The 20,481-nt window shown below is 47.1% G+C and overlaps 1 protein-coding gene across 1 annotated transcript in view; it reads left to right on the top strand.

Annotated features, from left to right (window-relative positions):
* Atp6v0d1 (ATPase H+ transporting V0 subunit d1) overlaps positions 1-20,481 on the top strand; it is a 45,894-nt gene that overhangs the window by 11,703 nt on the left and 13,710 nt on the right. The window contains exon 2 of the mRNA XM_036187805.1: positions 20,067-20,238. Coding sequence (XP_036043698.1) covers positions 20,067-20,238 — 172 coding nt within the window. The remainder of the gene's footprint in view (positions 1-20,066; positions 20,239-20,481) is intronic.

Genomic DNA, 20,481 nt, shown 5'->3' with positions numbered 1-20,481 from the left:
CTGGCGTACTTTACACTTTAAATGGGCATGTTATATGGTAAATCTCAATAAAGCCATCCCCCTCTCCCCACAAAAAAGGGGAGAATTAGTGACATTACACTTATCAGAACAAAACTACAGAGTATCAGAAGAAGCTTTGCAACTGGGGGTGGAACACATGAAGTATGTGCAGGGCCTGTGTCCAGATAGATGTCTTGCTGGTGTGTGGAAGGCCATGGGAACCTCAGAAGTACATACGGTCAAAGGGAATGAGAGTTAAGATTTTTTAAAAAGAGAAAGATGACAGCTTTGGTTAAAGTCAGTGTGTAGGAAATGTCTTAAGAGTTAGTGGCTTGGCTGGAGAGATGGCTGAGCATTTAAGAGCACTGGCTGATCTTTCAGAGGTCTGAAGTTCAATTCCCAGCAACTAGATGGTGGCTCACAACCCATCTATGGGTTCTGATGTCCTCTTCTGGCATAAAGGTGTACATGCAGATAGAGCACTCATATACATAAATAAATCAATCTTTAAAAAAAAATGTTGCTGGCTGGGAGCTAGAGAGATGGCTCAACAGTTAAGAGCACTGTTGCTCTTGAGGGGGACCAGGGTTCAATTCCCAGTACTCACATCAGTAACTAGTTCTAGGGAATCCAGTGCTGCCTTCTGACTTCTGAAGGCATAGGCATGCACCTGATACACACACACATGCAGACAAAACACACACATAAAATAAAAATAAATCTTTAAAAAAAATTGTTACCTGGATGGTGGTGGTGGTGGTGGTGGTGGTGGTGGTGGTGGTGGTGGTGCAGCACACCTTTGATCCTAGCATTTGGGAGGCAGAGGCAGGTGGATCTCAGTGAGTTCAAGGCCGGCCTGATCTACAAAGCAGGTTCCAGGACAGCCAGGACTGTTACACAGAGAAACCCTGTCTTGAAAACAAGCAAGCAAAAAAAGGTTTGTAAAGAGTTGCTGGCCAATTTGATGGCTGCAACCCTGACTGCCTGTGTTCGCTCTCCAGGACTCATATGGTGGGAGAAAAGAACTGACTCCCACTACTTTGCTCTGATCTCCACACATGCTCATGGTTGTGCAGACACCATAAATGTTAATGTGTGTGGAGAGGTCCTGAGGTCAGGTGTGGGAGCACATACTTTTTATTTCAGCCTAGCACTTGGGTTGCTGAGATAGGAAGGAAGATAATGAGTTCAAGGCCAGCCTTGGCTCATAGACATACCTTGTCTCGGATAACAAAAACAAAACAATTTCTTTTTATTTTTTGTTTTTGTTTTTGTTTTTTGTTTTGAGACAAGGTTTATTCTTGGCTATCCTGGAACGCTCTCTGTAGACCAGGTTGGCCTTGAACTAAAAAAATTCATCTGCCTCTATCATCCAAGTGCTGGGGTTAAAGGTGTAGGCCACCATACTCTGCAATTTCTTTACTTATTTATTTTGTGTGAAAATGCTTACGTGTTTCATTTTGTTTGCCAAAGGAGACTAAACATGGTTTCCGAGATGAGCACAGCTTAGACAACAAGATTAGCTAGCTCAGTCCTAAATCCATCAGAATCAGATCTGATCCAAAGGAAGAGATGTCACAGTCCTAACAATCTAGTGACAACAAGAGAGGTGTTCAGGGGCATTGGAGAAATGTCTGCAGAAGGCAATAACCCAAGGACAGCTTATACTGTGGAAGGAAGGAAATAAATATGAGTCAGTGAGACTGAGCCTCACATAAGCCTGAAGTTTTTCCCTCAGTATTTGAGGATCTGTATTGTTCCAATTACCTTGGGCAATGACATCATTGTGTGAAGAGACCCCCTTGTCCATGGATCAAGGAGCTGGTATGGATCATTGATAACTGTACCTGATGCCTTGATTGCTTTTTTCTAACGTGTAGCTTCTGCTGCTCAAGAGAATGGACTTCTAAATTGGGAATAGAGGCTAGGGAGAGGCAGAAGCTGTTGTGAGCCATCTGGATCTTGATCCTTTTCTGGATGAAGCAGAGGGGAGTTGTGGAGGAGGTAGGGATTGTAGGATATAAACAGAAACCTGTTCTGGATTCTCAGAAATCAAACTAGAGGCTGGTGGCTTTGGGTGACAGCATGAACTAAGGGGATGAAGGACTGGCTCAGAGATTTTAAAAAGGGGGGTGGAGGGCCTGGGGTTTTAGCTCAGTGGTTGAGCGCATGCCTAGCAAGCGCAAGGCCCTGGGTCCCATCCTCAGCTCTGAAAAAAAAAGCGGGGGGGGGGGGGGGGTGGAGAATGAAATATACGTTTGTTAGATATCAGGTGAGAGGTATTAGAAGTCAAGTCTCTGACTTCAAGAAAGACTTAGATAATCCCTGAAGCTGTTTGTGAAGTGGGGGGCCCCTTGAGGAAAAATGGCATGAGTGTAGATAGAGTGGTAGGAGAGGAGGTGTTGCCTCTTGGATGCCAGAGGAAGGAGTCCAGTAGGCATGTGGGAAAGGAGCACTCAATTAAGATACCAATCTGAGAATCATCAGTACACTGGCTGGCAGGAGACTGACAGCTCAGCTATTTCTAGTCTTGCAGCCAGGGCAGCCTGCCTTAGAAGCCTAGTCCTGCTCTCCTGAGTTCCACCAGGTGACTAGAGAAGAGTCGTAATTGTGGGCTAAACGTATGTAAGTTTGGCCTAACAAGGACAAAGACACAGTGAGAAACATACTGGAATTTCCCTTTCCTCAGTTGCTGACATCGCTCTCTGTGATTATGGGGTTTGGTTGTGTTTGTTTCTTGTTTTCCTTTTTTGGTTTTTAGAGACAGGGTTTCTCTGTGTAGCTTTGCGCCTTTCCTGGAACTCACTTGGTAGACCGGGCTGGCCTTGAACTCACAGAGATCTGCCTGCCTCTGCCTCCCGAGTGCTAGGATTAAAAGCGTGCGCCATCACCGGCTGTTTCTTGTTTTCTAATACATACACGTGGACACACATCTATATCTACATACACACTTTTTATTATTGGTCTGTTTTGGATTTTGAGGTGGTCTAGTCTCTACGTAGCCCAGGCTGGCCTTGAGTTTGCTGTGTAGACTAGGTTGACCTTGAACTTCTGATCCTCCTGCCTCCATCTTTCAGGTGCTTGGATTACAGATGTGCATCACCAGTCTCGTAGGCAAAATTGTCACCTTCTTGTCAAAACACTGCCTGTATAGGTGCTGTATGACTCTGTAACTCCATTTATAGGATTATATCCTATAGATGAGCATAGGGTAGTAGGCACAGAGGTATTCATGACAGCCTTGTTAGTAAGAGCAGACTATTAGAACCAGTGATGTTCACTAGTGTGGTTGCAGTGGTTAGATAAACCCTGCAATGTCCTTACAGAGGGGCACTAGCAGTAAGTTTTCTAAGTGCTGATTTAGAGATATATTGTTGGGGAAGTTGGAAAGCACTTCATATAACATAATCCCACTGTAGTTGGGGATGCTAGAGGGGGAACAGTTTTGAACGCCTTATTTATGTTCTCTTCCACTGTTTGGATATAAACAGAATGAACAAATAATACTTTAAAAACTTAGAACAGGCATAGGAAGATGGATCAATGGTTAAGAGTACTAGCTCCTTTTCTCCAGGACCCAGGTTGATTTCCAACATCCACATGGCAGCTCATAATGATCTTTAACTCCAGACCCAGGGGATTCCCCCACCCCACAAGCACAAGGCAGATGAAAGATGCACAGATGGACAAACACCCTTATATGTAAAATATTGAAAAAAGTTACAGCATCGGGTAAAGATACTTTTTTTGGGGGGGGCTGTTTCGAGACAGGGTTTCTCTGTAGCTTTGGAGCCTGTCCTGGAACTCACTCTGTAGACCAGGCTGGCCTCGAACTCACAGAGATCCGCCTGCCTCTGCCTCCTGAGTGCTGTGATTAAAGGCATGCGCCACCACTGCCTGGCTTTAAATTTACTTATTTTTACCTCTTTATGTGCATTGATATTTTGCCATGAGTGTCAGATCCCCTGGAACTATATATAGCTACAGACCGTTGTTAGCTCCCATGTGAGTGCTGGGAATTGAACTCGAGTCCTCAAGGAACAACAGTCAATGCTCTTAACCTGGTGAAGATACTTAAGAAAAATTAGGACATACAGGAACCAACACTCAATAGTCATCCAAGTTAAGCCTTGGGCTGGTGAGCTTGGAACATATGTGTTCCAGATTTTGTTTCACAGCATTATAGGGCTAATCTGAGGCATAAGGAGATCCTGTCAAGCCCTTTTCTTTGAAATCTTAGAATCTAGGGAATATTTGAAGCCCCCCACCAGGCCTAGACTCCTCACATATCCCAGACTAGAGCCATAGGGTCCCTGACAAAATATAGCTGTCCTGGGCAGGTTTTGTCTTGCCTGGCCATTTTTTTCTTTCCATTGCCTCTCATTCTCCATCCCCATTCCTGATTTCCCTTCCTATTACATCTTGCACTAGTATATACTTTCACCTGATTTTATCTGGGAAGCTGTTTATGGTCAAGCCGTAAGAGTCTGCCATGGAACACAAGCTGTGCTCCAGATGGTCCATTAGAACTTTTGATAGTGAGTGATAATATACTTTTTCTTAGATTTACTCAGCAGTTTCTTGGGCCTGGTTTGTGAGGTGGAACCAGTGTCTCAAGTCTTGTCTGGGAGCTTTAAGGTAGCCACTTAGAATAGGCAGATGTCAGCTGTTGAGGGCCCTGTAGACTAAGGCTTCTCAGTGGCAGCTTTTGGAACAGTTTGTTTTTGAAACAAGGTTTCACTTTATAGACTGGGCTGGACTCAGAGTAGCAGTGCTCTTCCTGACTCAGTCTCTTAGACACTGGATTTACAGGCATACACCACTATGCCCTGTTAATACCTTATTTTAAATGTTTTTGCATAGGACTCGTCTGATAACAATAGTTTACCTCTCCTGGTTTCCTTATTTTGTATTTATTTTCAGACAAGGTCTCATTATGTAGCTCAGATTAGCCTTGAAATTAGCATCCTTCTACTTCAGCCTCTCAAGTACATGTGGTATGCTACCCAGACTTTGCTTTCTTTCTTTGTTTGTTTTGTTTTGTTTTGTTTTTGTTTTTCGAGACAGGGTTTCTCCATCTAGTTTTGGTGCCTGTCCTGGAACTCACTTGGTAGCCCAGGCTGGCCTTGAACTCACAGAGATCCACCTGGCTCTGCCTCCCGAGAGCCGGGATTAAAGGCGTGCGCCATCACTGCCCGGCCAGACTTTGCTTTCTTAGATAGTCATATGAAACATAGCAGAGTGTTTCTTGCATAAGAGCAAGTAGGTGTGAAATAATCAGAACCACTGCCCCTGAGGGCCTAGGTCTACCTCTAATGGTTTTGTCTCTGGTCTGGTCCCCTAGTCACTTCTGTGGTTGCAGGGTGCCTGCTGCAGCATCCTGGTCCCTTCTCAGCTTATAGCTCAAACAACCAAATATAATCCAGTTCATTTAAGGGCCTACATTAAGGACAGACAGGTGCAAGGAAATGCTGTACTAGTCTGGTAAGTCATCTATGCCTGCTTAGGTTCAGGGCTATAGACCTCTGATTAGCTGGGTGTGGAGGCACACGCCTCTAATCCCAGCACTCGAGAGGCAGAGGCAGGCAGATCTCTGTGAATTTGAGGCCAGCCTAGTCTACAAATTGAGTTCCAGGATAGACAGAGCTATTACACAGAGAAAAATCTGTCTCCAACAACAACAAAATCCAGCAGTACAACTCTTAACTAAAATGGGTGCTCAATTTTACTTTTTTTTTTTTTTTTTTTTTGGTTTTTTGACACAGAGTTTCTCTGTGTAGCTTTGTGCCTTTCCTGGAACTCACTGTGTAGACCAGGCTGGCCTTGAACTCACAGAGATCTGCCTGCCTCTGCCTCCCAAGTGCTGGGATTAAAGGCGTTCACCACCACCGCCCGGCTCAATTTTATGTATGTACGTGTGTGTGTGTGTGTGTGTGTGTGTGTGTGTGTGTGTGTGTGTAAGAGAGAGAGACAGACAGACAGACACTAGATGAATGATAGGTCCATAATGGTACTAGTAGGGTCCTAGGATTTTGAATCTAGGAGAGAGAAAGCTCAGGCTACATCCTGAAGGGAGTCACTGTGACACAGATTATCTTATTCCTGAGTAATAAGTGTCAGTAGAGACAAAACAGTTTGGAGAGTTAAAAGGGAATTAGAGATTTGGAAAGGTCTAGCTGAGCTAGAAAACAAGTATGGCGGGCTGAAGGTGCCCAAGCTTCCTTCCACATCCTGTTAGCCTTGTCCCTCAGGAAACTGTCAGTGGAGACCGGTTTCTTTTGCCAGACTGATACCACCCTGGTGTGTATTCTGGCTTTTCCAGACACATGCTTACTTCTGAGTTAAATTTTCATTGTTTTTTAATTAATTAAATTATTTATTTTTATGTGTATTGATGTTTTGCTTGCGTATCGGTCTGTGCACCACCACATGTTTGCTTAGTTCTTCAGGAGACTAGAAAAGGGCATGGGAACTCCTGGAACTGGAGTTGCAGATGGTTGTGAACCCCGATGTGGGTGCTGGGAATACAACTCCTCTGGAAGAGCATCCAGATCTCTTAACTGCTGAGCCATCTCTCAAGCCTCTCTTTATTCATTTTTAAAAAAGATTTATTTATTATTTGTATACAGTATTCCGCCTGCATGTCTGCCTGAAGGTAAGAAGAGGGAGCCAGATCTTATTATATATGGTTGTGAGCCACCATGTGGTTACTGGGAGTTGAACTCAGGGCCTCTGGAAGAGCAGCTGGTGCTCTTAACCTCTGAGCCATCTCTCCAGCCCATCTTTATTTGTTCTTTAAAAAATGTGTATGAATGTTTTGCCTTCGTATATACATGTACATATGTGCCCCACGTGCACTCTTCGTCAGAGGGTATTGGATCCTTTGGAACTGGAGTTATGGATGGTTATAAGCCACCATGTGTGTGCTGGAATTTTTTTTTAAGATTTATTTATTTATTGTGTATACAGCATGTATGACTGCAGGCCAGAAGAGGACACCAGATCTCATTACAGAAGGTTGTGAGCCACCATGTGGTTACTGGGAATTGAACTCAGGACCTCTGGAAGAGCAGTCAGCGCTCCCAACCTCTGAGCCATCTCTCCAGCCCCGTGTGCTGGAATTTTAACCTTTGCAAGTGTAGATGCTTTAAGCTGCTCTTCAGCCCCTTAAATTCCCATTCTTCATGACACATTTCTGCACCTCTTTGCAGGTGTCAGCGATCTCATGCCTGCAGGGGCTGATGGCTGGGGGAGATGGAGACCAAGAGTCTGAGGCATGATGAAATTGAAAGGATGTGTTGAGAGGGAACTGGAGCCGGAGCACCTTCTTCTCGCCAAGAACCAATCCCCTCATGGTTGTCCATAGACCCATCCTCCCTTCCGCCACTAGAGGGTGCACTGGGATCACTCTGCCGCTGGGAGAGGCAGCCTGGCTGGACCTGTGCTTCTGCTGTACACAGCACCTGCCCATGGCTGCTGTCTTTAGGATTCTCTGTTGGGCTCTGTTTCAGTCACTCAAGTCCTTAATTAGCCTCTCAGATTAGATGTAGGGCTCATGGTTCAGTGTCTCCTATTGTTTGATTCTTTCTGTTCTTTTCTCCTTGTGTCCCATCTTCCAAGGATAGGAAGAAGACCAGAGGACATTCTCTAATATTCTCTGTCCTGATGCCTAGTACAGGATGCTCTAACCTTGACTAATACACTATCTTCATTTACTTACATTTAGGTCATTTTGGCAGCTCTCAGAGCTGGGGTAGTGTGTTATCTCATGAGCTCTTAAGATGTCTTCAGAGTTTCAAGTAGGAGCTTGAGGCTCTCCAGGGCTCAAGACCTTGTCTTCCAGGCTCCTAGAAATATACCTTTCACCAACTTTCCACCCTTGGTGGTTCCACCCAGAATTCATCCATAGTATTTTCCTGGGACTCTAAGAAGGACATTTAGGCATGTGTGGCACATACAGATACATATGTGTAAGCAGCTCTGAGAGAGAACTAAACATGGTACCAAACTCCAAGTAAGCAATGTTGGCCCACTAATTCTGCCAAGAATGGGGCTGTTAACAGGTGACTGACGGCTCTTCTTCCTCACCCTCTGCTCTGATTTGAGTGCCTTTCCATCGAGGTCACTACTTCTGCCTCAACCAGTATTCCAAGGTTGACTTCCTTCATCTCCTCACTCCCTTTAAGAGACAGAAAAATGAAAGATCACTTTAGCTAGACTACTATTTCATAACCTGGATGCCTTTTCCACCTCTCCATACCCAGCATCCTGCAGCTCCCCTGATGGACTGTGAAGATATGCTCAGAGGCCTGGCCTGGTCTGACATCTAAGGACAGACAGGAATACTTTAGCAAGGGAAGGCTCCTGGGGATAACTTATCCAACCCTCTTATTTTATCTGGGAAATTGGGTCCCATATAAAGCCCATGGACTTAATCATGGTCACCTAACATCTGTTTTGGCTCTTCAGCTCCAATCATTCTAGATTCTCACTTTTCCCCTTCATTTACTATTTAATTTGTTTATTCAAGGCTCCCTGGGCTATACCTGTGCATATCTAGTCCCTGACTCCATAAGGGGTGGTTAGTGGAAAGAATCCCTGCTTCTGGGGCCCTTGCCAATCCCTCAGGCCTTGCTACAAGGAATCTAGATTAGAGTTAATGAGTTGGGAGCTGAGGAATTTAGGTGAGATGCAACCCATGATCTGCTGCACAGGTCCCTGAGGCTTCCAGGTCACATGTGGCAGCTTATTCATTTTCTCCACCTACTAAGTTTCAAACTGCATTGCACATGGCCAGGTCTGAGGGAACAGAGAGTCTTGGAGGATCTTTCAATCCTTGCCAAGACTGTATGCTTCCTACATCCTCCAGTAGCTTCCATTATTTGGATTTAGCTTTTGTTTCATTTAAAATATTTTTTATTTGAGAGAGAGAATGAATGTGTGTGTGTGTGTGTGTGTGTGTGTGTGTGTGTGTGTGTGTGTGTGTGTGAGAGAGAGAGAGAGAGAGAGAGAGAGAGAGAGAGAGAGAATGAAAATATGAATGAATATGACTCTGTGTGTAGGGGTGTCTGTGCTAGTGTCCAAAGGAGACAAGACCCCAAGCAACTAGAGCTATAGGCAATTATGAACCACCTGATATGGATGCTGGGAACCAAACTCTGGTTTTCTACAAGAGCAACAAATACATTTAACTGCTGAGCCATTAGATTACCTTTTAAACGAAGAAGCTTTCCAAGCTTGGAACCATCACCCTGTCAGAGGCTAGTCCAGGACCACAGTGCTGATCACATCCAGTCTAGTTTTTTATTACTATGTCGCCGCCTCGCGCCCCCCCCCCCCCATGTCCATTGTGTCCTTGAGTAGAGTTACTGGGGATAACCTAAAGGTGAGTGAAGGGTACTGAACAGGACCAGTCTGGATACTGCTGGATGCTGCCACCTTCTTGCCTGGTCCAAATGTTTTGGCTCTGCAAGACATATGTATGGTGTGCCCTTGGCCTGGGCTGCTCTGTGCAGTTTCCATGAGCTCTAGGGAATGGAGTTCCATACTGAAGGTATCAAGTCTTCACGTATATGAATGAGGCTTGATCCTTTGAGCCTGTCCATAATGTTGAGGCTAAAGCAAAATAAATCTTATGTCTCTCTCTTGTACTGTCTCTGAGCACCATGGACTTGGCAGGCTGCTGCTGCTGCCAGGATCTTGTTATATAGTCTCACAGAGATCAGAGCCTCTGAAACTACACTTCTCCATCTGAGCAAGCCTTAGCTTTCCTTCATGTCCTTCTTCCAGAGATCTGTATGTGGAACAGGAGCCCAGCATCAAGAACTGACTGGATCACTCAGGTGCTATGGTCCAGTAAACCCAGGACCTAGACATGGACATGAGCCAGTGTTTGAGCACAGCTCACTGCTACTGATGACCTTCATTTGGCTGCCTGGCACCTAGCCAAGTGAGACCACTTTACCTCTCTTATTCATACCCAGACAGTTTCACATCTTTGGGAATGCAAAATGGTTTTCTTTACAGCCCCAGATTTACTCTAGTTTGCAGATTCTACAACTACAGTAGCAAATCTAGAGAAGAAAGTTTGCAAAGGCCAAAGTGCATGGTGGCAGCAGAAGAGGTATAGCCCCTAACTCCCAGGGTCAGGTCCCTTGATTGTCAGGCTAGGCTGTGGTTGGGGAACACAGGGAAACTACCCTGGAAGGCTTGTGTCCTTTTGGTCATACCAGGCTTTTGAAGCCTTAGGGCCAAGGAGGGAATAGCCTTGTGAAGGCTGTCCAGTTGGATTACCACTCAGGTAGAGAGGAGAGCTGCTTGGAACTTGCCCTGGGTGCAGCAGTAACCAGCTCTGCCCCTCCCTTTGGCACATAAAGCCATTGCCTGACTGCCACCCTTCCTCATGGATGAGTTGACTTCCTCGTGGGTTATGAGAGATGCTTTCATCGTCCCAGCTACAGGGACGGGATGTTCCTAAGATCACGTGGGTAATTAAATGTTACTCTACTGCCACCTGCCACCTGTCCCAGAGCTGGGAGTGGGGTGGCTTACCTGGGGCAGACATCCTGATGACTCTTGGACATGGGAAGTGATCTTCCCACCAATGTTTGATGTTGGTGGGTGGTGCCACCAGTATCAGCTCAACCACCTTTGTGAGTTAGTCCCACCCCCTGCTGTCAATGCCTTACCTTAACTTAAAAGCCTCCAGCATGAAATAAAATTTGGATCTAGAAACTAAGGAGAGAGAACTCCCTGTTCTTTCCCTGCAGGAGCCCTGCCTCCCACCACCTGAAACAAATAACTGTATGGCTATGCCAGCAGTAGACTCCAGGTTCTGCTGGCCTGCCAGGTCCCATGGCTTCCCATGGAGCAGGAGCTGCACTTGGCTACTCTACCTCCTGTTTGCTCCAAAGACACTGGGGCTATAGCTCAGGGCAGCCCAGGGTGTAGTATATGGGGCAGAGTTGGGTCATAACCTCTGTCTAGATCTCTGAGCTGCTCAGAGCTCTATAATCTTGTTGGTAGGTGAAGTAACACATGGACTTTGGGACAGGCATCCTAAATCTTGAGCTAGCTCTATTCTTTCATCTCTAGTAGATAGAGTTGTGCTGGTGTGTTTGCATGCTTATGGGGTATAGGGATCTCCACAGACAGGGACATGGAGGACATGCTAGAGTCCACGTATGTATAGAAAGATGCTTTAGGCCATGGAAAGGATGATCAGGGGGTTCTTGGTAGGGCTGAATAGGGCAGCTGGAGTGGAGACTATCGGGCTGAGAATGTTTGTTAGGGTGCTTTGTGTGTTCTGTCTGCTAGAAAAGATGCTCTATAGTGTACTGTGTTGATGTTTCTCTTTCTATCATTACTTCAATTTAATGTCTGTATAGGTGCCCAGGGGGTAGGGCTGGACACCCAGTGCAAGTGCTGGGCAGCTAGCCAGGAGCCTGGATATAGAAATGTACTATAAAATACTCAGGACCAAGTTACAGGACAAGATTTGAACCCATATTTTATGGCTCCATAGCTCAGATTTTTCTCTCATCTTGAGCCAGGCATAGTGGTAGATACATGCCTGTAATCCTAGCACTTAGAGACAGAGGCAGAGGGATTTTAAGTTTGAGGCCATCCTGAGTAACACAGAGAGCCCTGTAGTAACCACATGCACACATACACAACATTTCCTCTTTCTCTTCCAATGGTTTGGCAAAGTGGGTCTGTAGAGGATTGGAAACGATAGCATAAACCAGCTGTTGGAGGAAGGGGTATGCCTTCACTGGCCAGAAGGGACTTCTGCCTCTGCAGGGTGGTAAGAAAGAGCAGGAAAGATGTGGGAGGAGACAGCTAGCACTTGATCGGAGGAGTTAGAACCAAGGGGGTTTTCAGAGTGCCTTCAATAGGCCATAGTGGAGGCTTAAAGGCTGCAGTGAAGAGGATACTCAGGCTGTGCTGAGGCCTTAGGTAAACCCAGGGTTAATGGTTCCCATGCAGAGCTCCCACGCTTGTGTTCCAGCTGTGCCACTCGGACCCTGCAGATCCAGCCAGCCAGTGCACACATCTGCTTTAGAGCTGACACGAGCCTGAGACACTCCCCTGAGCCTAGGGAGGAGGTTTTAGTACAGCATATTTTACCCAGAAGTGTCAGGGTGGCACAAACTCTATTGTACCATCAGACTGGCCATCTGTCCATCCTGTGTTTTCTCATTTTGAACCTCTAGAAGTAATAGCATTGGAAGGGGATCCTTGTTCCTGCAAAGCAGACCCCTCACCTGGATCTAAGGTAGATCCAAAGTAGAATAGACTGATGGCCTCGCCACCCTTGCGGGGTTGGCACATTAGGCTCTATGGAACATGGTCTAGCATCTGGTTTCATACAATTTCTGAAAACTTCTGAGCTCCCCAGGAGAGTGTCATTGAGTAAACTCTGGAAAGGCAGAAGTGAAGTCTGGGAACACACTGTCCTCTTACACATTGCTCTGGCCAGCTGGCCAACAGGACCCCTCTGTGGACCATGAGGCCATGGATAAGTGTAGAACTGGGCCACCCTGCTTAGTGTGGGACCAACTCCTTGACACATAGGATGTGACCCTCTTTTTCTGCCTGCCTAGGTCCTTGGAGAACTGCTGTAGGGACTAGAGGGCTGGAGAGGCCATATGCTACCTGCCCCTGCGGGCCAGCTGAATGGCCTGAAAGATCCCCTTCAGGGTTGGCAGTCTTAGGGAATGCTTTCAGGAAGAGGATGGGGCAGAGTTGCTTAGCTCCACCTCACACAGCCTGGCTGTGTGAGTCCCTACCAAGCCAATACTTTATCAAACTGAGCACTAGTCAGGTTGGTGAGGGCAGGTGCAGGCCACTGTACTATTGAGGAGCCTGGGGTCAGTCAGTAGTGTCAGCAGGGACCAGAGCCTTCCTACTGAAAGGTCATGACCAGAGGAGACTGGAGATTAGGGATAAGCAAGGGAGTTTTCGGGAAGGTGGAAGCTATTAGGCTAGCCTGAAGCTGGTACAGGCTTATAAGCTAAATAGCCATGCCAGGTGGTTGTTGGTCTGTGGTCTCCCCTGGTACCTCCAAAGAGCTCTGCTGAGCCGGGACAGTAGCCTTTGACACACAGCCTTGAGATGACAGAAGCTGCCCTGTGGAAGAGGGAGGCAGAGGCTCTTGGTTTCTAGGTTTGGGTGTACCTTCCTTCTTCAGTCTTCCTGCTGGGCTTGAGGAGACAGCCCCATTTCCTCCACTTCAAGGTCTTCTTAGTAAGGCTGCCTATGGACTTCCCTAGAGAAACCGCTGGGAGCTGAAATAATAGGAAGGACTCTTGTCAGAATAGTAGCACTGTTGAGTCAGAGAGTCAAGGGCAAAAGGAGTGGAAGGTTGAGATCTTGGGCCATTGGGGAAAGAGAGCTGAAGCTCCAGGGCCACAAAGCCTCTTGAGTAAAGGTGACGGTGACATATGGAGATGGATGACTTCACTCTGGGGTTGGTGTGGAGAGTGGACTTGGGAAGTCAGGGCTGAGGAGTGGAGCAGGAAGCCTGCATGGCACTTGGAGATGGTGCTGGTGGGGGACAGTTGCCAGAACAGCTGAGTCAAGGACTTAGGAGACATAGGAGATCTGGGGTGGGCCTGGGATGGGGTGTGGAGGAGCAAGCCCGGGGTTCTGAGTGGAGTCCAGGAACACAGAGAAACTGACTTAGTCTGTGTCCTCTGAGCTAGGTCACACTAAAGCAAGAACTTCCTGATAGTAGTAGCAGCATCTTTTTGAACTTGAGAATCAGCCTCTGAGGAATTCTTTTACTGTGAGAGATCCCAAACTGGCCAGACACTACTGCTGCTGGGCCTGATAGGACTTAGGGTAGACAGCTGGGCTTGTGGGTAGACTAGAGTTGTCCTCAGTCTGCGATAACTAAAATACAGCTTATACCTCAGAGGAGGCATGTGTGGCCCTCTTAAAGGCCATCACTGATGCTGTTAGGCTGCTGTGCCCAGGCAGGTCTCACAGCAAAGCTAGCCCCTGTTGTCCTCGGGTGCCCTTGAGGGGCTGGCCTAGGGCCCAGTGGCTGGGTCTCCCACAAAGCATCTATAAGTTCCAGGCCTCTTCTGTGTTTGGATCCTATCCCCAGTCACATTCCCTCGTCCATAGCCTTCAGAGAGAGCAGGAAGCTGAGGAGAGAGCGTCCTAACCCAGCTTGTCCTAGCCCTGGCCAGGCCTGTCTGAAGGGCTTGGGGCTGCCAGCCACTGTGTCTGGATGCCAGGTTTCTCCAGCAGGGTCAGAACTGGTTTAAAAGCCCTGTGTGGTCCCCTCGTGGGCGAGCTGAGAGATCAGCCTGCCTGCCTCCCTCCAAGTTGCCTTCTTGGCTGGCAGGCTGTCCCTTTTCCCTGGGTCACAAGGAAATGTGGGTCTTAGCCAGAGAAAGTGGTCTGGAACAGCCCTTTGACATTGTCTCTGGGGGCTTTTAAAAATGAGTTTCCTGGTAAGGCAGACTCTTCCAGCCTTGGGCAGGATTCTCAGTAGTCTCCTGGGTTTGCTCTGTTCTGACAAACTCCAGCAGAAACCACCCAGCTGCCAGCATTCCAGCAGTGCTCAGAGCCATGGCTTCCCCAGATGCAGCGTCAGCAGAATGCAGCAATGGAGGATCAGGGGTGTTTGCTCTGCAGCCTCTGTGAAGTCCCAGAGGTGGGGCTATACTAAGGAGAGAACCCCAGCATTGCCCTGCTCAATCACAAGCATACATTTCTAGCTTCTGTAGTAATAGTTGGTGTCAAAAGTGGTGCTAGGGGAATTTGTCAATGAGTCATGATAGTGTAGGCCCATGCCTGCTATTGACAGGTGGGCACAGAGTGTCTAGGTGTCCTGCAAACCAGTTTCTTTGCCACTGGCCGACTCATCTGGGTCTAAAGGCTGTTTGGGCATCTGGTTCCATACCTGAAAGGCCTGCCCTAGACATGGAATATGGAGAATGTGGTCAAGGAGGCTCAGAGAAGAACAAAAGAGGCCTTGAGGTGGGGACCGACAGAGTTAACTAGGCCTGCATGATATTCTAGCCACTGTATACTCTGAGTCTCTGGACAAGGTTCTGGTTCCATGAGACTTTTTATTGATAAACCTATAAAATGGGCATGGCTGCAAAGTCCAGCACAGAGATTGCTCCTGACATAGGAATGAGACCATTTCATGGCCTGTGTGTTTCCAGGCCTTCTGATGAGAAAACTCTCACCAGAGTACCAGGTATTTGATGGAAAGTCACTAGTTGTTTAAGAGAAGAAAGTGTTTGGCAGTGGGGAAGTTACTGAGCCAGCCTTCCCAGAGAGAAGCCATGTGATGCAAGGCAGAGTCTGGGACAGGAAGTTTCATGCTACTGGAGAGCTCAGGATCCCCAGTGGGAGGTGACAGCTTGCCTCGGGAAGCCTCCCAGAGCATATGCCAGGGCACAGAAGGGCAGAATGTGCAGAGGTCTGGATCCTTAATGCTTTGAGCTTGAGGGATCAAGAGGATTGACGTTCCAGACTAGGCCTGCTACCCTAGGAACCAATGGGGCCACTGAGCAGGAAGCATTCCACTCTAGAGGATTGAGTTTTGCCCTGGGGCCTTCTGGTGCCCCTGTCTTGGTCTCTAGACCCAAGCTATGAGCTGAAGGAAAAGTCTTTTGTCGTGAAGAGAGCTTTAGGCTGGCTGCAGTGGCCACATGGATGAACGGATAGTTTGGCCTCACTGATGCTCTGAACCAGAATACCAGTTGTAGCTGCTGTCAGCTCTGGAGCTTCTCTTAGAAGTTTGGGCACTTGGTGGCCCTGGACCAGAACCCTTTGTCTGTCCCCCCCCCAGTAGCAATCTGTTTATTGGTAGATATAAATGTATAAATCAGGGCATGGACAAGTCCACTACATTTCAGTACTTACAAGGTGGGATTGCTTATATTTTTAACCATTTGCTTCATACCCATAAAAACCATTTCAGAGACATTAATAACTTTTTTTTTTTTTTTGGAAAGTCAAGCAAAACCAAAGTTTATTATTATTATTGTTGTTTTTCCTTTTTTTTCAAATTATTATGAGGTGCATTTTTTTAAGATTTACTTATTATGCATACAGAAGAGGGCACCAGATCTCATTACAGAGGGTTGTAAGCCACCATGTGGCTGCTGGGAATTAAACTCAGGACCTCTAGAAGAGCAGTCGGTGCTCTTAACCTCTAAGCCATCTCTCCAGCCCTATTGTTGTTCTTTTCCAAGACAGGGTTTCTCTGTGTAATAGCCCTGGCTGTCCTGGAACTTGCTCTGTAGACTAGACTGGCCTTGAACTCATAAAAATCTGCTTGCCTCTGCCTCCCAAATGATGGGATTAAAGGCGTGTGCCACCACTCTCCAAGCCAAAGTTTAAGAGGTCAGTTTTATTAGAGTATCTGGAGAACAACTCCAGAGCAAGAGAGTTGTAAATCTCAGTGGCTACCTGGAGGAGGAGACTAGAAAAGGAAAGACAGCTGTGGCCGTTTGAGTTAAACCAGTGTGGGTCAGCCATGTGGCAGTGTACAGCTCCATGGCAGGAAACGGGGCATTAGAAGAGTGAGACCCAAAATAGTAACGAAGACATGCTTACGTAAGGTAGAAGAAAGGGGAGTTATGCTTCCCAGAGAGCTTCAGAAAGCTGGCAGGCTATGAAGCAGCGTGGCTGTGTGCACTGTAAGAAACCACTAGATACGTGTTCTGAGATGTATGTGGTGTTATGTCTGTTGCTGTCGTCACCGTCCATGCTCCCCTACTTTCTTTCTTTTTTTCAAGATAGGGTCTCATAGCCTAGGCTGGCCTTGAACAACTGATCTTCCTACTTCTGCCCCCAAATACTGGTGTTATAGACATGTGCCATCACACCTGGTTTTGTACAGTACTGGGGATTGAACCCAGGACTTCACTATGTACTTGCCCAGTCTCAATGTTATTACAATGTGAAGGTAGAAATGCAGGCAATGTACTGTTACGGCAGTAGCCATCAATAGAAGTAGACTTTTTCTGCAAGACCCAACTGAAATACTATAACAGTCCAAGTATTTCTGACTTGAATACTTTCTGTCACCTATACCTTATTCTCAGAGTAGCCAGATTGAGAGAATAGGGAAGAACAGAACCCTTAGCAGGGTGATTGCACATGCCCTGGGGCAGAGACATTGGAGCATGTGCACACATCACTAGAAGGTAGCTAGCTGGCTTCCCTTAACCTGCTTTGCCTTCTCTTTTGTCATCTTTAGGGTGGCCACGGGAGAAAAGTAGATGTAAGTTGGAGAGTTGAGATGAAGGCAGTGGATGCTCCTGTAGGCTTCTAGAGGTTAAGGTCCACTCTGTTAGTGCGTAAGAACCACAGAAACAAGGTTTGTTTGTCACCCGCCCCCAGGCATATAGGTGGAAAGTACTCATTCCAGCACGTTCGTACCCCCTCTCCACATTCTGCCACACTTTGCTCTTCCATCTCCTTTTGCATGCTTAACTGCAAGTTGGCCATTCTTCGTTGTTGTTCATTTGTTTGTTTTGAGACAGAGTCTAACTGTGGAGCTCTGGCTAGCCTGGGACTGACTGTGTAGACCAGGCTGGTCTCAAACTCAGACATCCTCCTGCTTCTGTCTCCTGAGTACTGGGATTAAAGGTGTCTGCCACAATACCAAACACTATTGAGGCATTCTTTTGTTTTGTCTTGTTTTTGAGACAAGGTTTCTCTGTGTAAACAGCCCAGGCTGTCCTGGAACTCACTCTGTAGACCAGGCTGACCTCAGAGTTCTGCTTGCCTCTGCCTCTCAAGTGCTGAGATTAAAGGTGAGCGCCGCCTCCGCCGCTGCCGCCACCGCCACCTCCACCCAGTGAGGCTTTTTTGAAGTGATAAAGCAGGAGAGGCATCAGAGAGGTGCTGAAGACCATAGAGGAGTTATCTGCTTCACCTGTCATTCTCTCTGAGCAGCTCCTTGGCCTCGTTCCCACTGAATGGATCTTTTCCTCAGCCACTGGCCTTAGTACTTCTCTTGTAACCACAGTGACCCCCATATACCCAGGACTAATTTTCTTGCCATCTTCACCCAACTTCTCACAGTTTTTCATTCATACTGCAGAATTTTCGTAGCATAAGTAAACACATACCAGTTACAACTCTGTACTAGGCTCTAGAGTACCACATTGGGCCAGAGTCTCTATCCTCATAGAGTTTATGTGCCCTGAACTGGGTAGGGTCAAGTGCTACACAGAAAAATGACACAGGAATAGTTCCCAGATTGCAGAAGAGCCTTTGAAGAGGGGGTGTTTAAGGAGTAGTCTGAAGGAAGGGGTGGAGTGGACTGTCTTCTTTCAGGCTGGGGAACAGAGAAGGGACCCTGACAGGGAGGATGTGACTGGGGTCGAGAGGAGGAGAGAAGCAAGGAGGTGGTTGTGAGCAGCTCTATGGAGCCTTATTTCAGCAGAGACGCCCACTTGGGTTAAATGCCACCTGAGAGGGATGGGGGCAGGTGAGTGCTTTGTGCTTTAAGGAGATCACTCTGGGCAGGCAGAGGCATTTGCCACCAAGCTTGACAGCCTGAGTTCAATACCTGGAACTCATGTGGTGGGAAAAAGGAACCAACTTCTGCAGGAGTCCTCTGATCTCTGTAGGCACACAGTGACATTGCATGCTGGGGAACGTGTAGGCACATGCACACTCACCCACCCCCACACATATAAATGTGATTTTGAAAACAGATCACTCAAAGCTGATTGTGGTGGTTCACGCCTGTGATCTCCACATTAGTACTTGAAAGCTGAGGTAGGAGGGACTGAAAAGTTCAAGGCCAGCCTGGGCTACCTCATAGTGAGTTCCAGGCCAGCTGTGCTACATAACAAGATCGTGTTTTAAAGTGGCTAGTCATAGTGGCATGTGCTTTTAATCCCAGCACATGAGAGACAGAGGCAGGGGGATATCTATGAGTTCAAGGCCAGCCTGGTCTGCCTAGTGACCAGCCCAGCCAAGCTGCATAGTGAGACTCTGTCTCAAACAAACAAACAATGAAATAAGGGACTAGGCAGATGGCTCAGTTGGTAAAGCACTTGCTTCACAAGCATTGACAACCTTACTTCAGATCCCTAGAATCCATGTAAAAGCTGGGCGTGGTAGCATGCGCTTTTATATCGGTGATGGTGAGATGGAAGGCAATCCCTATAAGCTCACTGGCCAGCTAGTCTAGCCTACTTTGTCAGGGTCTAGGCCGGAGGACAGTCCTGTCTAAAACAAAAGATAGAGCTGAAAAATGATATCCAAGATTTTCCTCTGATCTCTATAGCCATGCACACACACATGAAAGAGGAAAACAGTAAAGCAGACCTGGGGACACCAGTGATTGAATACGTGCCTAGATGTATGAAGCCCCAAGCTCGGTTCCCAGCACTGCAAAGATGGCATAAGCACTGGCTACTATGAGGAATAGACGGGGACAGGGCAAGTCCTAGTCTATCACCCGTGTCTCTAAAAGCTCAAGAGAGCTCTTACTATTAGCCTATCTGCCTTCAGCCACTGCTAAGGGAAGCTCATCCCCAAGCCAAACATTTACCCCCTTTTCACTTGCTCTGCTGTAGCCCAACACAGCATGGCCTTCTCTGCTTAGCCATATTTTTGTGCTGTTTCTCTCCTCTACCCCCCAAAGCTTTAGGTATTTCTTTTTTTAATGTGCCTCATGTCTGAATATTTTGCCCCTCTAATCCTAATGCCCTAGAGAGTAGGGCCCATGTTATATTCTTTTCTGAGTCAGAGTCTCACAGGCTACAGATTGTAAATGACATCTTGTGTTAACGTTTCCCAGCCTTATCATCTTGTTGTACAATTTATTCTGTTTATATTTGTACTCTGGGGCTCAGCATGCTGGCTTCTGGTACTAGGGTTTGGGGCATCTGGACCCTTAACCTGGCTACTTTATACATTGGCACGGAGCCAATAAGGAGGTAGACATCAAGGTGGCAGCAGAATACATTTCCATGGGAGGAGCTGGGCCCAGAATTGGTTAGGGATGGAAACTTAGGGCACTGGGTAAGGTTCAGAAAGCCTAGCCCTTTCCATCTACCCTTGGATTTCAGACTTGAAGCTGCACCTGCAGAGTACAGATTATGGCAACTTCCTGGCCAATGAGGCATCACCTCTGACAGTGTCAGTCATCGATGACAAGCTCAAGGAGAAGATGGTAGTAGAGTTCCGCCACATGAGGAACCATGCTTATGAGCCGCTTGCCAGCTTCCTGGACTTCATTACGTGAGTGGACCCATAGTGCTGGGCAGGGAGCTTTATACCTGCAGAAGTTGGCACCAGAATGGCCTAGGCCAGCTGTTGTTAAAGAATGTCTTTAAAGTCTTCTCAAGTGGTATAACTAGACTGGTTGTTCAACAACTCTGGACTTCAGGTCATAAAGTTTTGTTACCAGTCTCTTTCCCTGTCTGTCATTGTTGTGGAGGTATTAATGTCGCACAAGCTGGGAAAATTGGAGCTCCCTGTTCA

This window comes from Onychomys torridus, chromosome 5 (genome assembly GCF_903995425.1).
Source record: "Onychomys torridus chromosome 5, mOncTor1.1, whole genome shotgun sequence".
In the NCBI taxonomy this organism is placed as follows: Eukaryota; Metazoa; Chordata; class Mammalia; order Rodentia; family Cricetidae; genus Onychomys; species Onychomys torridus.
This window is presented reverse-complemented; position numbering and strand designations above follow the sequence as displayed.